This window comes from Bidens hawaiensis, unplaced genomic scaffold, assembly GCF_021521415.1.
Source record: "Bidens hawaiensis isolate Kalapana, Puna unplaced genomic scaffold, B.hawaiensis_p1.1 tig00011078_1, whole genome shotgun sequence".
Taxonomy (NCBI): domain Eukaryota; kingdom Viridiplantae; phylum Streptophyta; class Magnoliopsida; order Asterales; family Asteraceae; genus Bidens; species Bidens hawaiensis.
Window position 1 is genome coordinate 99,397 of NW_027491855.1, and position 19,331 is coordinate 118,727.

A 19,331-nucleotide genomic window follows, 5' to 3' on the forward strand; every position below is an offset into this window, starting at 1 on the left:
TTATATATTATTAATTCTTTAATATCTTATTGCAATAATTACATGTGGTTTTACGTACCTACCACTTACAGTATATTATTTCGTACAAATAGCTTGAATCTCATTATCTCTTTGCCATATTCATACATACAAACAAAACATCAAAAAACTTAGGAAACCTCAAGTTCTTGATAAACAGATTGATAGGTGTGTAGTCGCCATCAACTTAACATGGTGGTACTCTATAGATCAAGGAGATTAATGATCACAGCTGCTGTCTTCACCTTTTGTTTCTTACTAGATTTTGGTGCCACCCAATTTGGTATGCACATTCTATCTTTTGTTAAAACCATATATATATATATATATATATATATATATATATATATTGTTTCCCTTGTTAAATATATCATTTTGTTTCATTTTTACTTATCAAGAAAAACTAAATAACTTAAAAAATTTGTGGCTGTTTATGTCATATAGCCCCAAACTATACCTTCATGCATGAAGCAACAGAAGCCCCTAGGGTTTCATTCTTTGACTACATCGTCATAGGAGGAGGCACCGCTGGAATCCCGATCGCCACCACCCTATCCGCCAACTACTCAGTTTTATTACTAGAGCGCGGTGGCTCACCTTACAACGATGCCAACATCACCAGTGTAATGAACTTCGGTCGCTACTTCTTTGACACATCTCCAGATTCGCCCTCAGTACAGTTTATAGTTGAAGGTGTCGTGAATGCACTACCTCGTGTCTTGGGTGGTGGCACATCGATTAATGCCGGGTTCTACTCTCGTGGTGAAGAACAGTTCAACACCGAGGCCAAACTAATCGATGCGGATTTGATTGAAGATTCTTACCAATGGGTAGAAAATAGCATTGTTTATAATTTGCCTCTGGACAATTGGCAATCGGCATTAAAAGCTGGTCTTTTGGAAGCCGGGGTCACACCAGACAATGGGTATACTTATGATCACCTCATCGGTACCAAAGTGGGTGGTTCTATTTTCGACCAAAATGGAACACGACATACGGCTGCTGATCTGCTACAGCATGCAAATCCGGATGGGTTCTCTCTTTTCCTACACGCAAATGTTCACAAAATCTTGTTTAGGCATAAAGGTTATACGGATTAGATGTCTTGATATCTATTAAAATAGATCGTTGCTAGAATATTTTTTGTTCTATTGTAACATAGTTATTATTATATACTCATTCTTACTTGTTAACCTTGCATAGTAAGCTCAAAACCAAAGGCTTATGGAGTAGTGTTCGAAGATAGGTTGGGGAAAAAGCATGTGGCATATTTGAAAGGCAAAAAGCAAGACGAAATCATACTTTCTGCCGGAGCTCTTGGAAGCACACAACTTTTGATGTTAAGTGGCATTGGTCCGAAAGACCAACTTGATGCCCTTAACATAAGAGTTGTTCTTGAACAACCTTTCGTTGGTCAAGATATGGCGGATAATCCGCAAAATTCACTTTTCATCCCATCTCCAATTGGTGTTTTGCCATCTATTATCCAAGTTGTGGGTATTACTTCATTTGGTAGCTATATTGAGGAAGCCGGTGGCTTTAATTTCATCTTTGCTAATCTTTCGGACTACCAGGGCTTTACGTATGAGGTATCATTATTGATTTGAATGTATAGAGTAAATAGAGCATGCCTTAAAACTATAATAAAAGAAAAATCATTTATAGAACTCATGACAAAGTGGATTTTTGTTACCTATTTCTTGCAGAAAGGGGGATTTGTATTTGAAAAAATTAACGGCCCTTTATCAAAGGGTGATTTAAAGATTGTAACTCGTAATCCATCTGACCTCCCATCATTAACATTCAACTACTTTAGCGAACCCGAAGACTTGGCGAAATGTGTCGGTGGGCTCGAAACCATTCTAAAAGCAGTTGATTCAGAAGCATTTTCAAACTACAAGTTTGCCAATATGACTGACCAAGATATTCTTGATCTTAACATGAAACTACCCTATAACTTGATTCCACATGGTAATACAAGTATCTCCTTAGAACAACACTGCAAGGACACTATAAGAACTATATGGCATTATCATGGTGGATGCCTTATCGGGCAGGTAGTTGACGATGACTATAAGGTTATTGGGGTCGATTCTCTTCGTGTCATTGATGGATCAACTTTACTCAACTCTCCCGGAACTAATCCTCAAGCTAGTCTATTGATGCTTGGGAGGTGTGTTATTTTGAAAATTGAAACATATATTATTGATACAATGTTTCTTAATTACCAAACTATTACATTATCGTTATCTGGTTTTTATTTAACGCAGGTACATGGGAGTTACAATACTAGGCCAAAGACTCGCAAGGGAAAAGCCATATGCGGATTGGTGATCTATTTATGAGTTATTTGGTGTTTATGGTTTTCATATAGTTTTTTGCCAGTGTTAATGTATTCTCATTCCTTTGATCAGAGTGGTTTTAGATTTCAATAATGTAACATAAAGATTAATAAAGTTATATGGAATAAATGTTGATGTTTATAAATTTATAATTGATATCCTGATTTCAAGCCTCTTGTCTATATCTTGTGGGTTGACCCGCCCCGCTCGATGTTAAGGCGGGTGCATACCCCTTCATTTTCATTGGATGCAGGTACATGGGAGTTACAATACTAGGCCAAATACTCGCAGGGGAGAAGCCATATGTGGATTGGTGATCTACTTATGAGCTAATTGGTGTTTCTAGTTATGAGATTGCTTTGCCAGTTTTCATGGCGGTATTCTTATTCCTTTGATCATAATGGTTTTAGATTTTAATAATGTAACATCCTGAAAACATCAAGATTAATAAAGTACTATGGAATAGATGCTGATGTTGAAATTTATTGTTGAGATGATGGGGGGTATATGGTAAATGGAATTTATTGGGACTAACTTGTGAAATTGGCTTAAGGGATTACAGATGATACGTTTATAACTTTTTTTTTTATTATAAAGTAAGTTCACTGACTATATGTTAATCAAATGTTGTATTAAGCTGTGAGGAGCAGCCTCTACTATCGAAAGCTATCAACGTTATTAATTTGAATCAATCAGATGTTGATGTTTAGTACCTATTCGTGTTATTTATAATAAGTATTTGAATGTAGTGTTAAGTAAGTGCAGCGGGAGAGAAAGTGGACGGGTAGACTGTCTTGTAACCGTGCTATTGGAAGGTACCTGAACGGTATTCAACACTTTTTCAACCGTTACTAAGTAAACATTTTTGATGCCTGTAAGCCTGTTAAAAAAAATGCTAACTAGTAATAAGTTGAAAGTGGTTTATAAGAGGGGAAACAACATTTATGGGTATTACCTATGCACCAATCAATCTCGCACTGCCATCTCATTTCTATCCTCGTGTATTCACAAACCATAAAATTATTGGCTGCACCTACACACAAGTACCCTAAAACATTTTGTGTTTTTTGTTTTTTATAATCTAAAAAAACAAAGCAATTGAATGTAATTAAATTTCATTAAAATTAAAAATATAGCGTAACTGAAAACCGGAAAACTAAAATATGACAATTCAAACAAAAAAAAATTAAAATACGAAAATTTAAACTAAATGATCATTCGGCCAATTATATTGCTCGATGATGTTGCCTTGTCTTCACCTTCAGTTTGCTCGATGAGATCTTTGAAAAATTGTATGCTACTATCTTTTGAAAAAAATGTTGTTATCAGAATCGTTCGGCGAAATGAATTTCCGATATTATCGTTTGAGAAATTAGTCATTAAGGGTTTGAGTGAATAAAAATTGTGGAGGTTTGAATGAATAAAAATGATGGAAGATTTGAGTAAATAAAATGGTGAATAGTTATTGGTATTTATATGCAATAATAATTAATTGTACGTTTCTGTTTTCCGTCATTCATATCTTCTTTATGGATCATCCGGTGGAGAAACCCCTGTCCTTTTTCCACCACCTTGATGTAGCTTTTCCACCATTTTTACACAACCCACTGTTGCCGGTTTCGATTTCCGGGCTCTTGGTGTTGGCGGACGATGGCGATGGTTTTGGCAGTTGATGGTCACCGACACAACGACGGTGTTGTGGCAGACAGTGGTGATGGTTGTTGTTTACGACGGGGGCCGATTTTTGTGTTGCCGGGTTCCAATCGTCTCCCCTCCTGTTCCACCGTCTTATACTGTTAGTTGCTCTCCGATCCATCACCTATTTGTGTCTTCATCAAGTTAACAATTACAGATTTGACACCAAAAGACCCTAAATCGATCACAGGGGCAAAATGAATGGGTTGGGTTAGGTGATGACTTAGAATAGATCAGGATGGGTCTTTTTTAAAAAATATTATGATGGGTATGAATAAGAATAAATTTGGATCACGATGGGTACGGTCTTTTTTTTTTCCACCCCTACTTGGATTCCAAAACAAAAACCATCTCACATAGTATAACTCTTTTTTTATAAATTATAATGACAAACTCTTACAAGTTACATATGCATTTATATATAGAGATAACAAACTAGGTTAACAAGTCTAAAATAAACAGACCCAGAACAGGTTAGGGCCGACTACATGTTGCCACGCCTGCGTCTCAATCAAAACCGGTCCAAACACCTACGAACCTAACAATATATTCTCCTTCTATATGCTTTTAATATGAGTATGTTAAAAAAATAAATAAGTGCTACTAAAGGGAGAATAACAAACGGTCTACGAAGTTACTTTAAAAATTTTCCATTTTAACATTGAAGTTTAGAAAATAATTAAGAATAAAAAATTTTCCATTTTAACATTGAAGTTTAGAAAATAATTAAGAATACTAATAAAACGTGTTGCACTAGTTATTGTACAATAAGGAACTCAATATAAAAAATAAGCACCAAAACAATCCACAAAAATTACAAACATATAACTTTTACTAATAAAAATTTTGGGTTGTAAAAACACTAAAAATAGTTCAGATTATCAAATGGGGAAAATGAGTACGATGCTGTCATACACCTAAGCTTAAACAAAAAACCTTTCAAAACTACGTCGTTTTGATAAAAAACCCTAAATAATAAAATTAAAACCCACAATTTACCTCCATTATTATTTTCTTGATGAATTGCATTCCTTCGATTTTAGTAAATCAAACCCATTGGTCCACTGACTTTAGTAAATCTAAAACTACTTTTCTTGTTTTTATTCAATTTCTCTACTTTCGTTTTGTATACATAGGTCCTACATGTCCAGTTTCATATGATCTGGGTGTTAATTTAAAATATAAATGAAAATTAAATAACAAGAAAAAAAAAACGAAGGGTGAAATCTATGAGCTGTGTTTAGGAAATTAAAAAGAAATTGTTTGGTGAAAGAAATTGAAAAAAGAAAAATAAAACAGAAGAATATGGATTTGTGTGTTTTAGTTTCAAATATATTTCAGTTGAAAAAAAACCCAACCTTTTAGTTTTATCATTTAGGGTTTTAATCAAAATAACATGATTTTGATAGGTTATTCGTCTAAGCTTAGGTGTATGACAGCACCGTATTCACTTTCTCCTTATCAAATTTGTATTAATCTTAATGTTTAGTCAAATCTTAATCCTAATGAATGTAAATTAAAAAAAAACACACATGCATATTAATTAAACAAATGTCAAGATGCTTGATCAAAACACATCTTATATTTACTAATAAAAGTTTATGACATACATTTATTGTGTATTAACACGCACATATATAACACTGTCGATACTTTTGAAATTTAATTTTTGGTTATTGTCAAGGAAATCAGTTTAGAATGAAATAATTATCCTCAGAAGGAAAGTAAATCAGTTTATATTATAAATATAAAAAGGCTGACAGCATAATATACACATAATTATATTAGTTTTCAATAGTAAAAGGCAATTATATGTATTTGATAACCCAAATAACAAATTGTTTTAACCTATGAATATCTAGAATTAAGAAGATTAAAGATTAGATTTTAGGAGGGAAAACTTAGTCACGAATTAATATGAAACTGACATGTGACGATCATGATTTTCTTTTATTAGTAAAGTAAAATTTGCTAAAAAGGAAAAACAAACTTTGAAGTGTGGAAGCTTGTTCATGGATAACGTAAATTAAAAAATTTATTGACAGGTACTAATTATAATTATAAAAAGTACGTAACCGTGAATTTCGAAAGGCAAAAGTACTGCTTTTGTCGTTCTATATAATAATAATAATAAAATAAAACAAATTATTATTCGTATTCAATCCATCAAATTTTGTCAGGGATTGATTTAGGGTGTTGTGAGTAGAGCAGAGAGAAAATGTAATGCGATTTTTCTGTATATTTGAAAAACTACTGTTCACTCCTTATAATTTTTTAATATATTTTTAGAGTGATTGTCATTAGAGAAAAGAGAAAAACATAATAATGAATATATAAAAAAATATTATTTAATTGAAATGGAGAGAAAGAAGATAGTGATTTAATGTAATTTTAAATTTGAAGATAAAGAATGGATTGTGAATGCTCCAATACGTGGTTTTATCTCTCACGCACATGCACAATGGTGGACCTAGAGAAATTTTCACAAAGGTCGGAAATTTTTTGTCAATACTTAGTTGACAATTGGTATATAATTTTTTTCCGGTCCGGTTCGGGTATTCTGGCCGGGTCAAATCGGGTCGGGTCATAAAAAAATAGACAATAAAATATAATAATATAACCAAAAAATAGATGTGAAACTTCATTGAAAATGTATAGTTAAAATACATTAAATCTAAAATTGTTCTCAACGAATTTTCATTTTTATGAAATCTAACCACAACATCAGCTAGTTTGACATTTATAAGAAAGTCTTTCTCATCTAGTGTACAATCCTAGGAGATAGGGCCCCGAGCCGATAGCAAAACTACACTGATTTACATATACGATAAATATGATAAACTTTGTCTATGACCTAATAAATATATACAAGTTGTGCGCTAAATAATACACACACCACACACATACTAGCAGGTAACCCGCGAGATGCGGCGGCAACGATAATTTATAACGTGGTACTCATTTTCTATTAGGTTATCAATCCTCTCATGATATATTATATGGTTTATTTATGTCATGAGCTTTATAGATCTTAATTTAATAATAAGAAACACATCTTGTGATATATTGTATATATATTGGTGAATTATGATAAATGAATAACAAAAGAAAAAGGTTAATTAATTTACACTTTCTACAATACATTTTACAAGTTTCATAACAATTCATATGTAAACTAAACGACAATTAAGTACATAATAAGAAAAATGTACAACTTCTAGATAAGATCTAAAACATATTGGACGAAAAACATATTTTAGATCAAATGATGTATTGTTAAGTAAATCAATGTAAAACCATTTGTTTTCAGCAGCACTTGCAGCCATTCGGTGTCTTCTAGTTCTAATTTACCAATTCTTTTACAGGTTGTTAAACTACTCAGGTTTGCAGTCAATCATACCTGTTTCAGCTAACAAGTCAAGGATATACTTTTTCTAGCAAATAAAAAATTCCTTGTTTGACCTTAGTACTTTAATCCTAAGGAAGATTTGAGTTTCCCCACATCTTTCATCTTGAATTCTTTGAACAGGTTTTCCTTTAATGTTGTCATTTCTTCTTTATCGTTCCCTGTAATTATCATATCATCAACATAAATAATTGAACAAGTTACGAGCTTGTTTCTTCATTTAGGAAATAGAGAATGATCTGAATTACTCTGTTAAAAACCATATTTCTTGATAGCAAGAGTAAATATGCCAAACCAGGCCCGAGGTGATTGTTTCAAACCATAGAGTGATTTCTTTACATGACAAGCCTCTCTAGGTTTGAAGTTCCCGGCAAATTCAGGGGGAGCTTCCATATATAATTCTTCTTTCAGTTTCCCATGTAGGAAAGCATTAATTTTTTACGTTGAATTGATGAAGTGGCCACCCTTCATTTGCAGCAATGGAAAAGAGTACCCTAATTGTGTTAATTTTGGCTATTGGAGAAAAATTCTCAGAATAACATATCCCATATGTTTGAGTGCACCCTTTTGCTACTAAACTGTAACATCCGGCCCCTCGTACCACCAATATTATATGCTTTGCCCACGAAGACTTTAATGACATACCTCAAATTATGTAACGCCCCGATCCCGGTGCCCTATATTGGGTGTTGGATTTACTCATAAACACAGTTATAAATATCAGAGTGAACTAAAACTTTTGCGGATTAATTAAAAGTCAACTATATATTACCTAACATTCAAATCTTGTCTGATTAAACATCCACTTGTCTTTAAAAACTCAAAAATAATGGAAGAAAACATCATAGCATTTCTTCTCTTCAGATTCCAGCCTCTTCAGTTCATGCCATATGTCTTCCTCAAGCCAGCTGCTTTAATCTATTTGCCTTCATACATACTAAAAGTCAGCTACACTGAGTGAGTTCTAGTTAATAGGCAACATACATTACATTCACATACTTATACATATCTGGATATACATATTAAATACATAGCCTGCTTATATTTCATTCATGCATACCTTCATACGTTCATACATTCATACTTGCATTCTTTCATACTTTCTTACTTACATTCTTTCATACTTTCATACTTTCTTGTTTTAGCTTACTAATACATACATAATTATTTCTACATTTTAAAGAGCCTTTTGAACTATAACCTCACAGATAATATTAGCGTCCACCACCCTTCTTTCACAGATATTATTAGGGTCTGCCACCTCATTTCAAAAATATTATTAGGGTCTGCTACCCTCCTTTCATAGATATTATTAGGGTCTGCCACCCTCCTTTCACAGATATTATTAGGGTCTGTCACCCTCCTTACATGGATATTATTAGGGTCTGCCACCCTCGTAACCATAGAGCCATACAACCATACATATCTTGTCATGCAACCATACATACATAGTCATACAACCATACATACTTTACCTATCTTTTGTTATATATATATATATAAGTATTCATATACATCCACGTGCATACTCTTAACTCTTTCGATGTCATTCATATATCATTTGTAAACAATCATATGACATACAATTACCACTTAAGGTAAGTGTATTAACTAAACACATAGAAGTATGCACACAGCCTCGAAAAACATAACAGAGATAGGGGCTAGAAACTCACCTAGATCATGTTTCTCTCAGAGTTAATTGTAACACCTCTATTCAGCTGGGCAGGCTAACTGCTTAACAAGTTGCAAGCATCACTTATCTACTCCTAATTAAATCATATTCTAGGTTAGTGAATCCCCTAACGAATGACGGTCCTGTAACATCCTATTTTGTTAATAATATTAATGAAAAAATGTTTTGATTAATTGTGTGTCTAAATGTTTGGATAATAATTGGATTTTGAATTGGGGGTGGATTGTAGGGCCCATAGCCCCTCTATATAAACCCAACCCTTCCACCTTTTCACCATTTCCTTTCTTTTCCTCCCAACACACACACACTCACACCCACTCAAGAACACACACTTCCTCTCTCTAGCATACCAGATCCAAATCCAAGCAAAAAGGAAAGGTGAATCTCATGTTCAACATCATCAAACGACAAGAAACACTTCTAAGATCCACGGGTTGTTCAGATCTGAACCTGAACCCGAGACCAAAAAGGTAAGCTTCGGCAAAAAGTTAAGTTTTAAGGTTGGATTCGACATGCAAACCAATATAATGATAGATTGGGCTGTAAGATGAAAGAAAAATACAACGAGCCATGACCTAATGGGTGCGATATAGGAAGAAAAGGTGATATCCAGACTATGTAAAACATGGGTATACAATGTTGGTACAACCAAAACCCACAAAAAGGGTAAAATCGGGTCATAAGGAAGAGTCGCGGAGGAAAAAGGCTTTAAAATGGTAAATATGAAGAAAAGGAAAGAATTCGCATCGCACAGTCGTGCGAAGCGAATTCTCCATGCGAAATTTCCATGTGAAAGTTCATGCGAAATTCCCATGCGAAAGTCCATGCGAAAGTCTATGCGAATTCCCCTGCGAATTCTTCTTGGCGAATCATTCCAAATTGTTGTCAAACGGGACCCGATTCATTTTCTAATGCATTTTTGATAAAGGACTATTAATGAAAATAAAATTTTTCCAAGCTGACTTGGCAGCTCGACCCCAGCCAGGGGCTCTGCCCCTTGGACCCTGCTAGGGGCTGCCGCCCCTAGACCCCGCTACCAGGGGCGCTGCCCCTGGACCCCCGTAGTTGAGGGTTTCGTTAGCCTAGATGTAAGAAGTAGTAGAAACAGCTAACTAATGCTCGTAACTTGTTAAACAGTTAGCCATGCCCAGCTAAAAAGATGTGTAACCATAAACTCCGAAAGAAACCGACTGAAGGTGAGTTCTAGCCCCATTTCTCTTTGAAATGTTTTCGGGGCTGTGTGCATATTGGTAAGACTAGAAATATATATATATATATATATATATATATATATATATATATATATAGACACACACACACTTATATATACATACATGATGAAGGTGAATACCTAAGGCAAGAATGAAAGAATGTGGTAAGAATTTGTATGTGTTAGTTTAATAACTAAATATGATTGTAAGAATCAATATGAATATAATGTAAGAGTCAGGGTGGCAGGCCCTTCTAATACCTGGGCAAGAATAGGGTGGCTAACTCTATGATATCGGTGCAAGAAGTAGGGTGGCAGACCCTTATAATATCTGTGCAAGAATTCGGGTGGCAGACCCTTATAATATCTGTGCAAGAATGTAAGAATAAATTGTATGCCGTGTAAGAATAATGTAAGAATAATACTGAGTAATATTAGTACGTAATGAAAGAACGTGTAAGAATAAGTATATGTGTAAGAATAATCCTGTAACTGTTAAACTAGAACTCACTCAGCGTAGCTGACTTTTAGTATGCACGCAGGTAAGTAGAATGCGGCAGATTGCTTGAGGGGAGGCACGTGGCAATGAACTGAATACTGGTATTAAAGAAAGAAGATTTACGTGCTATTTATATTATGTTTTAAGACAAGTTAACTTTTGTTAAGACAAGATTCGATGTTTTTTAATGTAATGCATGAAGTTTTAATTATTCCGCAAAAGTTTTAATTAACTCTGATCTTAGAACTATGTTTATGAGTAAATCCAACATCAGAGTAGGGTTACCAGGAACGGGGCCTTACAAGTTGGTATCAGAGCATAAGTTCGAGAGAAATAAGCATCCTACGTGCTTAGACTCGAACAGAGAATGGGACGAAAAGAAGAAAGAAGAAGATGCCAGTCCGAGAATGCCATGTGTCACCCAAGCAAGTTTAGAAAGTGATCATCTTGTGTAAGTTGATCCTGTGTATAGTAAAGAATGTGTAAGAGAGCTAATTTAATAGCTAGATATAAAAATGCTTGTTTATGTGAGAAGAATATGATCGACTATCTGTTATACGTAAAAACTAGCTCAAGTGGACTCACAAAGGGGAGTGTGTAGGACATGGAGAGTAATGTGATCAGCTAATCACAATTAGCCACTATTATTATCTGTTAGCCTTACTATTCTTGTACTAAATAGTTCATGAAGTGACAATACTTGTGTTTTCCTTTAGAATACGAATGGCTGGTGCTAGGAAGACTTTTGGACAAAGAGGGCGTACGAAACGCCGCGGTAGGCCATGTGTGACCCGAGTACCCTCCGAGGAACAGATCCTCGAGTCTGAGGAAGAAAGAAGCATGACAGTGCGAGATGAAGGGCATCAGCTCGACCCTGCTATTCAAGCTTCCATTACCCAGGCAGTTGCTGCTGTAGTGTAGAATCTTCAACAGGAAAAGTCGACTAAGAGCCGTGCAAGAACCGCTGAGAGGACATGAGAAAGTAGTAAGAAAGAGGAAGAGAATGAAAGAGATGAATCGAGTGAAGATCGGTTTGTGAAGGTCAGTGATGGTAAGAGGGTCCGAGGTGGGTGCAGCTACAAGTTGTTCAAAGGTTGTGACCCACCAAAACTGTCCGGTACGGGGGATGCAATCGCTACTCTCCAATGGATAACCGCAATGGACAAGGTTATCCGAATCAGCGAGTGCCGCCCCAACAAAGCCGTGGGTTTTGTTACTCTGTCTTTTGGGGAAGAAGTGATGTTCTGGTGGGAAACTGTTGAGCAAAGAAAGACCCCTGCTGAGATTAAGGCTAGACGTGAGAAGATTTGAAAGAGATGGTCATGAAGAAGTTCTGTGCGGATGCTGAAGTTGAGAGGGCGGAAATGAAGTTCTTGAATTTGAGGGCGGGAAAAATGACATACCGCGAGTACACCACTAAGTTCAATCGCATGACCAGATTTGTCCCTGACATGGTGAACACTAAGGCAAAGAGGATCAAGTGCTACTTGAGGGGACTACCACAAAATGTCTGCACCGTAGTCTGGGCTAGTAAACCTACCACTTTTGACTATGCTGTCGAACTCGCAGAGATGGTATACAATGATGACCTGGCTGTGGATGTTGTGGTGGTGGAAGAAAAGAAAGAGAAGAAGTGGGTTGCTCCTGCTAATCGACCAGGTACTCAGTTGTGGAATTCGAAGGAGAAGAAGCAGAAGGTGTGGGAAAAGAAGCCGTGTAAGACTTGTGGAAAGATGCACGGGGGAGAGTGTAAGTGGGGCATAGGTATGAACACTTGCTACAAGTGTGGGAAGACATGACACTACTCTCGTGATTGTAACAGCGAGCCTCTCTGTTACAAGTGTGGAAAGACGGGTCATATGGCTAGGGAGTGCACTGAAGGTGGAGCTGTGGAAGTGGTAAGAAGGATGCTGAGCAATCTAGGCCCAAGACCAGAGCCTATATGTTGACCCAAGAGCAAGCCCAGAAGATCCCTGATGTTGTGACAGGTACATTTCTAGTAAATGGTATTTCTGTTTCAGTATTGTTTGATTCAGGTGTGACTAGGAGTTTCGTAGCTACCTCGTTTTGTAAAATAGCCAAGATGATTTGTTGTCATGTACCTGAAACTTTTATGGTAGAGACCGCTAGTGAAACCTCAATTAAAATTTTGAGAATGGTTAAGAATTGCAAGATAGAGTTAGAGGGACATGAATTCCCCGCTACCCTGTATGTCATGACCTTAGGAGGATTCGATGTAGTACTGGGAATGGATTGGTTGTCTGAGTTTGAAGCTCAGATAGTGTGTAAGAGTAGATTGATAAGACTGAAGTCTCTGGATAGTGATATCGTGACAGTTTATGGCGATAAGGAGAGTTCAGGGCTTAACGTCATTTCGATGATAAAAGCCGAAGGTTTGTTAAGGTGAGGGTGCAGTGCCTACCTAGCGTATGTTGTTAAAGCTACGGCCGAGACGAAGGACGTGAAAGATGTTCCCGTAGTGTGTGACTACCCCGAAGTGTTCCCCGAGGACCTTCCGGGATTGCCACCGGAACGTGAGGTAGAGTTTTAGATTGAATTAATACCGGGAGCACAGCCCGTCGCAAAAGCACCTAATTGTTTGGCGCCGTCCGAGATGAAAGAATTGATGTCCCAACTGCAAGAACTCTTAGATAAGGGCTTCATAAGGCCAAGTGTTTCCCGGTGGGGCGTGCCGGTGTTATTCGTTAAGAATAAGGATGGGAGTATGAGAATGTGTATCGACTACAGGGAGTTGAATAAGCTTACCGTGAAGAATAGATATCCGTTGCCATGGATTGATGACTTGTTTGATCAGTTACAGGGTGCAAGATGGTTCTTGCGGATAGACCTCAGATCAGGTTACCATCAGTTGAAGGTGAAGAGAGCAGACATCCCTAAGACAGCGTTTCGGACGCGGTATGGATACTACGAGTTCCTCGTGATGTCGTTTGGTCTAACAAATGTTCCCGTAGCATCTATGGACATGATGAATAGAGTATGCCGGCCAATGTTGGATAAGTCGGATATCGTTTTCATCGACGATATACTAATTTATTCGAAGAGCGAGTCTAACCATGCTAAGCATTTGAGAGAAGTGTTAGAAGTTCTGAAGAAAGAGAAATTGTATGCTAAGTTCTCGAAGTGTGCATTCTGGCTGCAAGATGTAGAGTTTTTAGGTCACATAATCAATTCCAAGGGGATTACTGTGGACCCAGCTAAGATTGAAGCAATAAAGAATTGGAAAACTCCGCGAAACCCGACTGAGATACGCAGTTCCCTAGGGTTAGCTGGCTATTATAGGAGATTCATTCCGGGCTTCTCCAAGATAGTCGTACCCTTGACCAGCATGCCCCGGAAGACTGTAGTATTTAGTTGAGGTAAGTATCAAGAAGAACTGTGTTTATATTTTAAGACAAGTTAACTTTTGTTAAGACAAGATTCGATGCTTTGTAATGTAATGCGTGAAGTTTTAATTATTCCGAAAAAGTTTTAATTAAATCTGATCTTAGAACTGTGTTTATGAGTAATCCAACACCAGAGTAGGGTTACCGGGAACGGGGCCTTACAGGTCCATTGGCAACGCCCCTGGTAGCGGGGTCCTAGGGGCGACAACCCCTAGCAGGGTCCAAACGGCAGAGCCCCTAGCTGGGGTCGAGCTGAATACTTATTTTCGCTAATAAGTCTTTATTAAAAATTCATCAGAAAATCAAATTTTTAAACGAATCGAATTGAGTTCAAACGAATCAAATTGAGTTCCAAACGAATTGAATCGAATCCCAAACGAATCGAATCGAATCCAAAACGAATCGAATGGAATCCAAAATGAATTGAATCGAATCCCAAATGAATCGAATCAAATTTCGAAGGAATCAAATTGAATTTCAGAACAAATCAAATCGAGTATTTCAAAACGAATCGAATTCCTATAAATTCAATTAAAATATGGTTTTCATGCCTTTCAGCTATAATCGTTTTTGTTCATTCCTCCTAGACCCGTTTTACCCTTTTTTTTTAACAAGTTACGGCCTTAACAACCTTATCTACTTGTTCCATACACGGACGAACGTCACTCGTTCGTCTCGAATCATTTCCAACAGCTTTTTTAAGATCAATTTTATGTTTATCCTACACTCTAAGGTCCGATTCACTATCCTACTAAGTTTCATAGCGATCCAACCTCAAATACTTAACTTTTTAACCAAACACGTACCTTTTTGGTTCCGGTTTTCTCTTTGGATCTGATTCAACATGTGAATATAGGCGTGTTTCTTGTTTGTCTACAGAATTCGGCTGCAAATCACCTTCGTTCTTGCCCGAATCTGGATCAGAAAGATAGGAGAGTGTTTGCGTGTGTGGAGGCAGGATGGAAATGAGGGTTTAGGGTTTTAAGGAGGTTTAATGGTGTTTATATACCCCTAAGCCCATGGACCTTAGGGATCATCACCATCCCTTAGTCCATATTTTATTTTCCAAACCCACACTCAGCTTATTATTATCCAAAATAATTAGCTGATAACACACAATTAATTAAATAACAGTCTTATATTATTTATTTATAAAATTAAGATGCTACAAATGAAAGAATTTAATGATAGACCTCTCTAAGTGCGATAAAATAAACTAATAAGCAAGTAAACATGTAACATATAAGCATTCAATTGTTAAACACAAAACAATCATGATTTGCTAGTTATGGATAATATATAGTATAAATATATGAATAACTATGCATAAAGTCCACAAAAGATTGTTTTAAACATTTAAAATAAGGGGAGTGATTACTCACCTTAATAAATAGGTGAGTTTAAATAATAAAACAAGAATTAAGCGAAGCTCGAGTCCTTAATGTACTGATTGATCCGACACGGATGGACTAAAACTTTGATATAGTAAAGTAGAATTAAAACCGAGACTAATGCCACTGGAATCAGATTAAATGGATCTCTAAAACTCAAGATATGAATTATTTAGTGTTTAAGCGAGTTGGTACTGTTCAGAATCCGAACTTCAAATCAAGAGTCGAAAGACTAGTACACTCAAATTTTTTTTTTAATTGTTGTGTATTTCTTAGATAACTTTAACGTTTATACGATTGTTTAATATGCATATTTAAAGCAAAGTATCATTGTAGTTACTTGGATATGCTTATCGAAACAGATTCTAGATGGTGAATCCGCAACGGCGACGGTTCGATTTACACCTTATTATTCTAGAGGCGGACTTTGACTCTTTACAAGGATGGCACCCAAATTTGAATATATGTTGAAGGAGATGATCCAATTTTCTTAATGTTTGGAGATAATGATGAAATTAAGATCACCACATAAAAAATTTTATGGAAAGATCCTCAACAATCATAATGAGTATAGAGCCAACGTGCTGATAATGTGTTATAAACGAGAGAAAATATAGAAGAGAAATAAATTTTATTCATGTGTAAATATCACTATTACATCTTAAAATCGACAATATCATAAGTATATTATTTAATCCTTATATGATGAGATGTTTTTTTTGAACAGCAAGCACAAAATGAAACATTAAAACAAACAGGAAAGGGAGCCTACAACAGGAAGCTGTAGATCACCCAAAGTTATAGCAAAAAAACCTTCACACACAAAGCTAAACTATTACAATAGAAAGAGGAGATTTAATCCAATCAATCCAAGTAAACTCCTTGAGTGTAGATCTGCTCTTTATCCAACTGTAGAGATTTGTTTTAATATCTTCCACCACACTCTCCTTTGACAAACACCTGTTATTGAATCTACACTCATTTCTTTGTTTCCATATGAACCAAAAAGACGCGAAAATAATGGCTTTCAAGAACCTCCTTTCCGAACTGGCCTGCGGCTGATCCGCCACTTCAACGAGCTGCGCAACTGAATTAAGGCCCGTAACATCCTAACCGCATCATAAAAAGACCGCTCTCCAAACCTTCTTTGCTCTTTTACATATAATGAGATATAGTGGGAAAAACATTTGTCTTTAAACAATAAGTTTCATAACAACTTTTTTTATATTATATTTATTTTCTATAAAAGAAGCTTTTAACCGGCTCTACAACCACAGGTTTTTTTTCCCTTGATGCTGCCACCTCGAAAGCACTATTAGTCGGGCAAAACAATATAATTTTCTTATCAATCTAGAAAAGAAATAATATTCTTCTTTTCATTAAAAAAATTTGTTGACCAAGTGATGAAGATAATGTATTACTTGTCTTGTTTCATAGTTTCATAAAATAGGTACTAAAAATGTGTACAATTTTGAATTTGAAGAATCAAAGTCTGGTCAAAATCTTCTAAGACCTTAATATATCCCAACATTCACATTCACCAATTTTGAATTTGAAGAATCAAAGTCTGGTCAAAATCTTCTAAGACCTTAATATATCCCAACATTCACATTCACCGCACCAAATCCAAGCTGAAATTTCATGATTATATATCTAGTAAATATGCTTAGAAGCTTCGTTACGGTTGACTGATGTTATAACATATTTATGATTCTTAGTAATTTAATTTATTAAATGAATATATAAAGCCTCTTTGACCTAAGTGGATAAACACCAAACACGTTGGACCTACCTCTTTTTTAACTAACGCAGTTGAAGTTGTACAACTGTACAAGGTGCACTAAAAATAGGAAATGCTAAAACTTTGGGATTTGTTTCATATACCCATTCTCGTAAATATATGTATTTTTTTTTCTGTAAACTACATTTTACAAAAAAGTAAAAATTTACTTTGCAATGATTTTCTATATTTATTCCATAAGATCGCATGAAAACTAGGACTCTAAAATTATAGATTAGGGTTGTAAATGAATCGAACGAACAAAAACAAGGAATTGTTCATGTTAATTTGTTAAGGGAATAATGTGTTCACAAACGGTTTGCGAACATTTACCGAACGAGATTTTATGTCCGTGTTTATTTATTAAGGAAATGAATGTGTTCACGAACGGTTAACACAAAGGCCTAGTGATTGAAACCGATGTATTCATCAATGTGAATAATGAAAGTCTGTAAATGAATTGAACAAACACAAACAAAGGCATGTTCGTGTTTTATCGTTTAACTTTAAACGAACATGAACATTTAATCAAATAAATATATATGTTCACATTCCTTTATTTTAAAAAAAATGAACATTTGTATTTGTTTATGTTTGTTTGTTTAAATTCTAAACAAGCATAACTAAACAAAGATAAATGAACATATTTATCAACAAATGTAAATGAACACAAACAAACATAAACGAATATAAATGAAAACACTTATATTAACAAATATATAAAGCATTTAAGTAGAAGACTCATCCCGATAATATGTAATTATTTTCTATTAATACATAAACGAACACATATAAACAAACATAAATGAACATAAATAACTAAATAAACATAAACGAATGTTCATGAACATAAATGAACGAACATAACATGTGTTAATGTTCGTTTGTTTAATTAAACAAACATAATATTTTTTTCACGTTCGTTCGTTTATTAAATAAACGAACATAAATGAACTTTTCGTCGAACGGTTCACGTACAGTTTACCGAACGTTCGTTTCGTTTACAAGTCTACTTTAGATACTTTTATAGTTAAAGAAAATCAATTATATACCGAAGTTCATAATATATATATATGGGAATGTTAATGTATAAACAAAAAAACGTGCTAAATGTGCGAATCAAGTAATGTAATTATATATATATATATATGTATGTATGTATGTCACACCCCGACCAAAGGCGGCGGAACATGCCGAGGTGTAACGATTGTCCATAAGCACATGACACTAATTAAAGTGGCAGTATTTAATAAACTCATTTCATTTCACAACATCGAAAATGTCACATAACAATTATCCATAAAATAACCATAAACAAGATATCACAAAATATGGCAAATTGATATTGTTCATTTTTACTAATATCCTAAGGTCTTTGATGTCGTTTTCTTCACAATCATAAATCAACCAAGATGCAAACCTGCAACATTTCATAAAATAAAGTTTGTCAACACAAAGGTCGGTGAGCAATTCATAAGTTTAATCATATTAGTATATAATAAAGATAGCCACAAAACTTGCATACGAAACGATAAATAAAAGTGGTAATTTGGATAAATAGATATCGCTAAACACATTAGCGACACCTAGCTATAAGGGGATGCCAAATAGTCTAGGATTTTATAGTTATCGTTAATTGCATTACGTTAACGACACCATGCTATAATGGGATGCCAAATAGTCTAGGATTTTATAGTTCCACCAACAAAAAGCGATAAACACATAGGCATATAAGCATAGAACACCAAATCGAGCAATTATTTAGGTAAAGTATACAACTACGTTTGTGGTTTAAGATTCAAATATAAAGCATTTTGTTGAATAAGTATGAAATGTCACCCCCAAAATAAAAGATGGAAAATGGGGTATGAAGTACTCACCTTCAAGTCG

At 35.2% G+C, this 19,331-nt stretch overlaps 1 protein-coding gene across 1 annotated transcript; it reads left to right on the forward strand.

Moving 5' to 3' along the window:
- Positions 1-460: 460 nt before the first annotated feature.
- On the forward strand, positions 461-2,377 carry LOC143537078 (protein HOTHEAD-like). The gene is made up of 4 exons (XM_077030932.1): positions 461-1,104; positions 1,222-1,607; positions 1,725-2,191; positions 2,289-2,377. The coding sequence occupies exons 1-4, from the start codon at positions 480-482 to the stop codon at positions 2,350-2,352; spliced, it is 1,542 nt and encodes a 513-aa protein (XP_076887047.1). The 5' UTR covers positions 461-479; the 3' UTR covers positions 2,353-2,377.
- Positions 2,378-19,331: the final 16,954 nt, after the last annotated feature.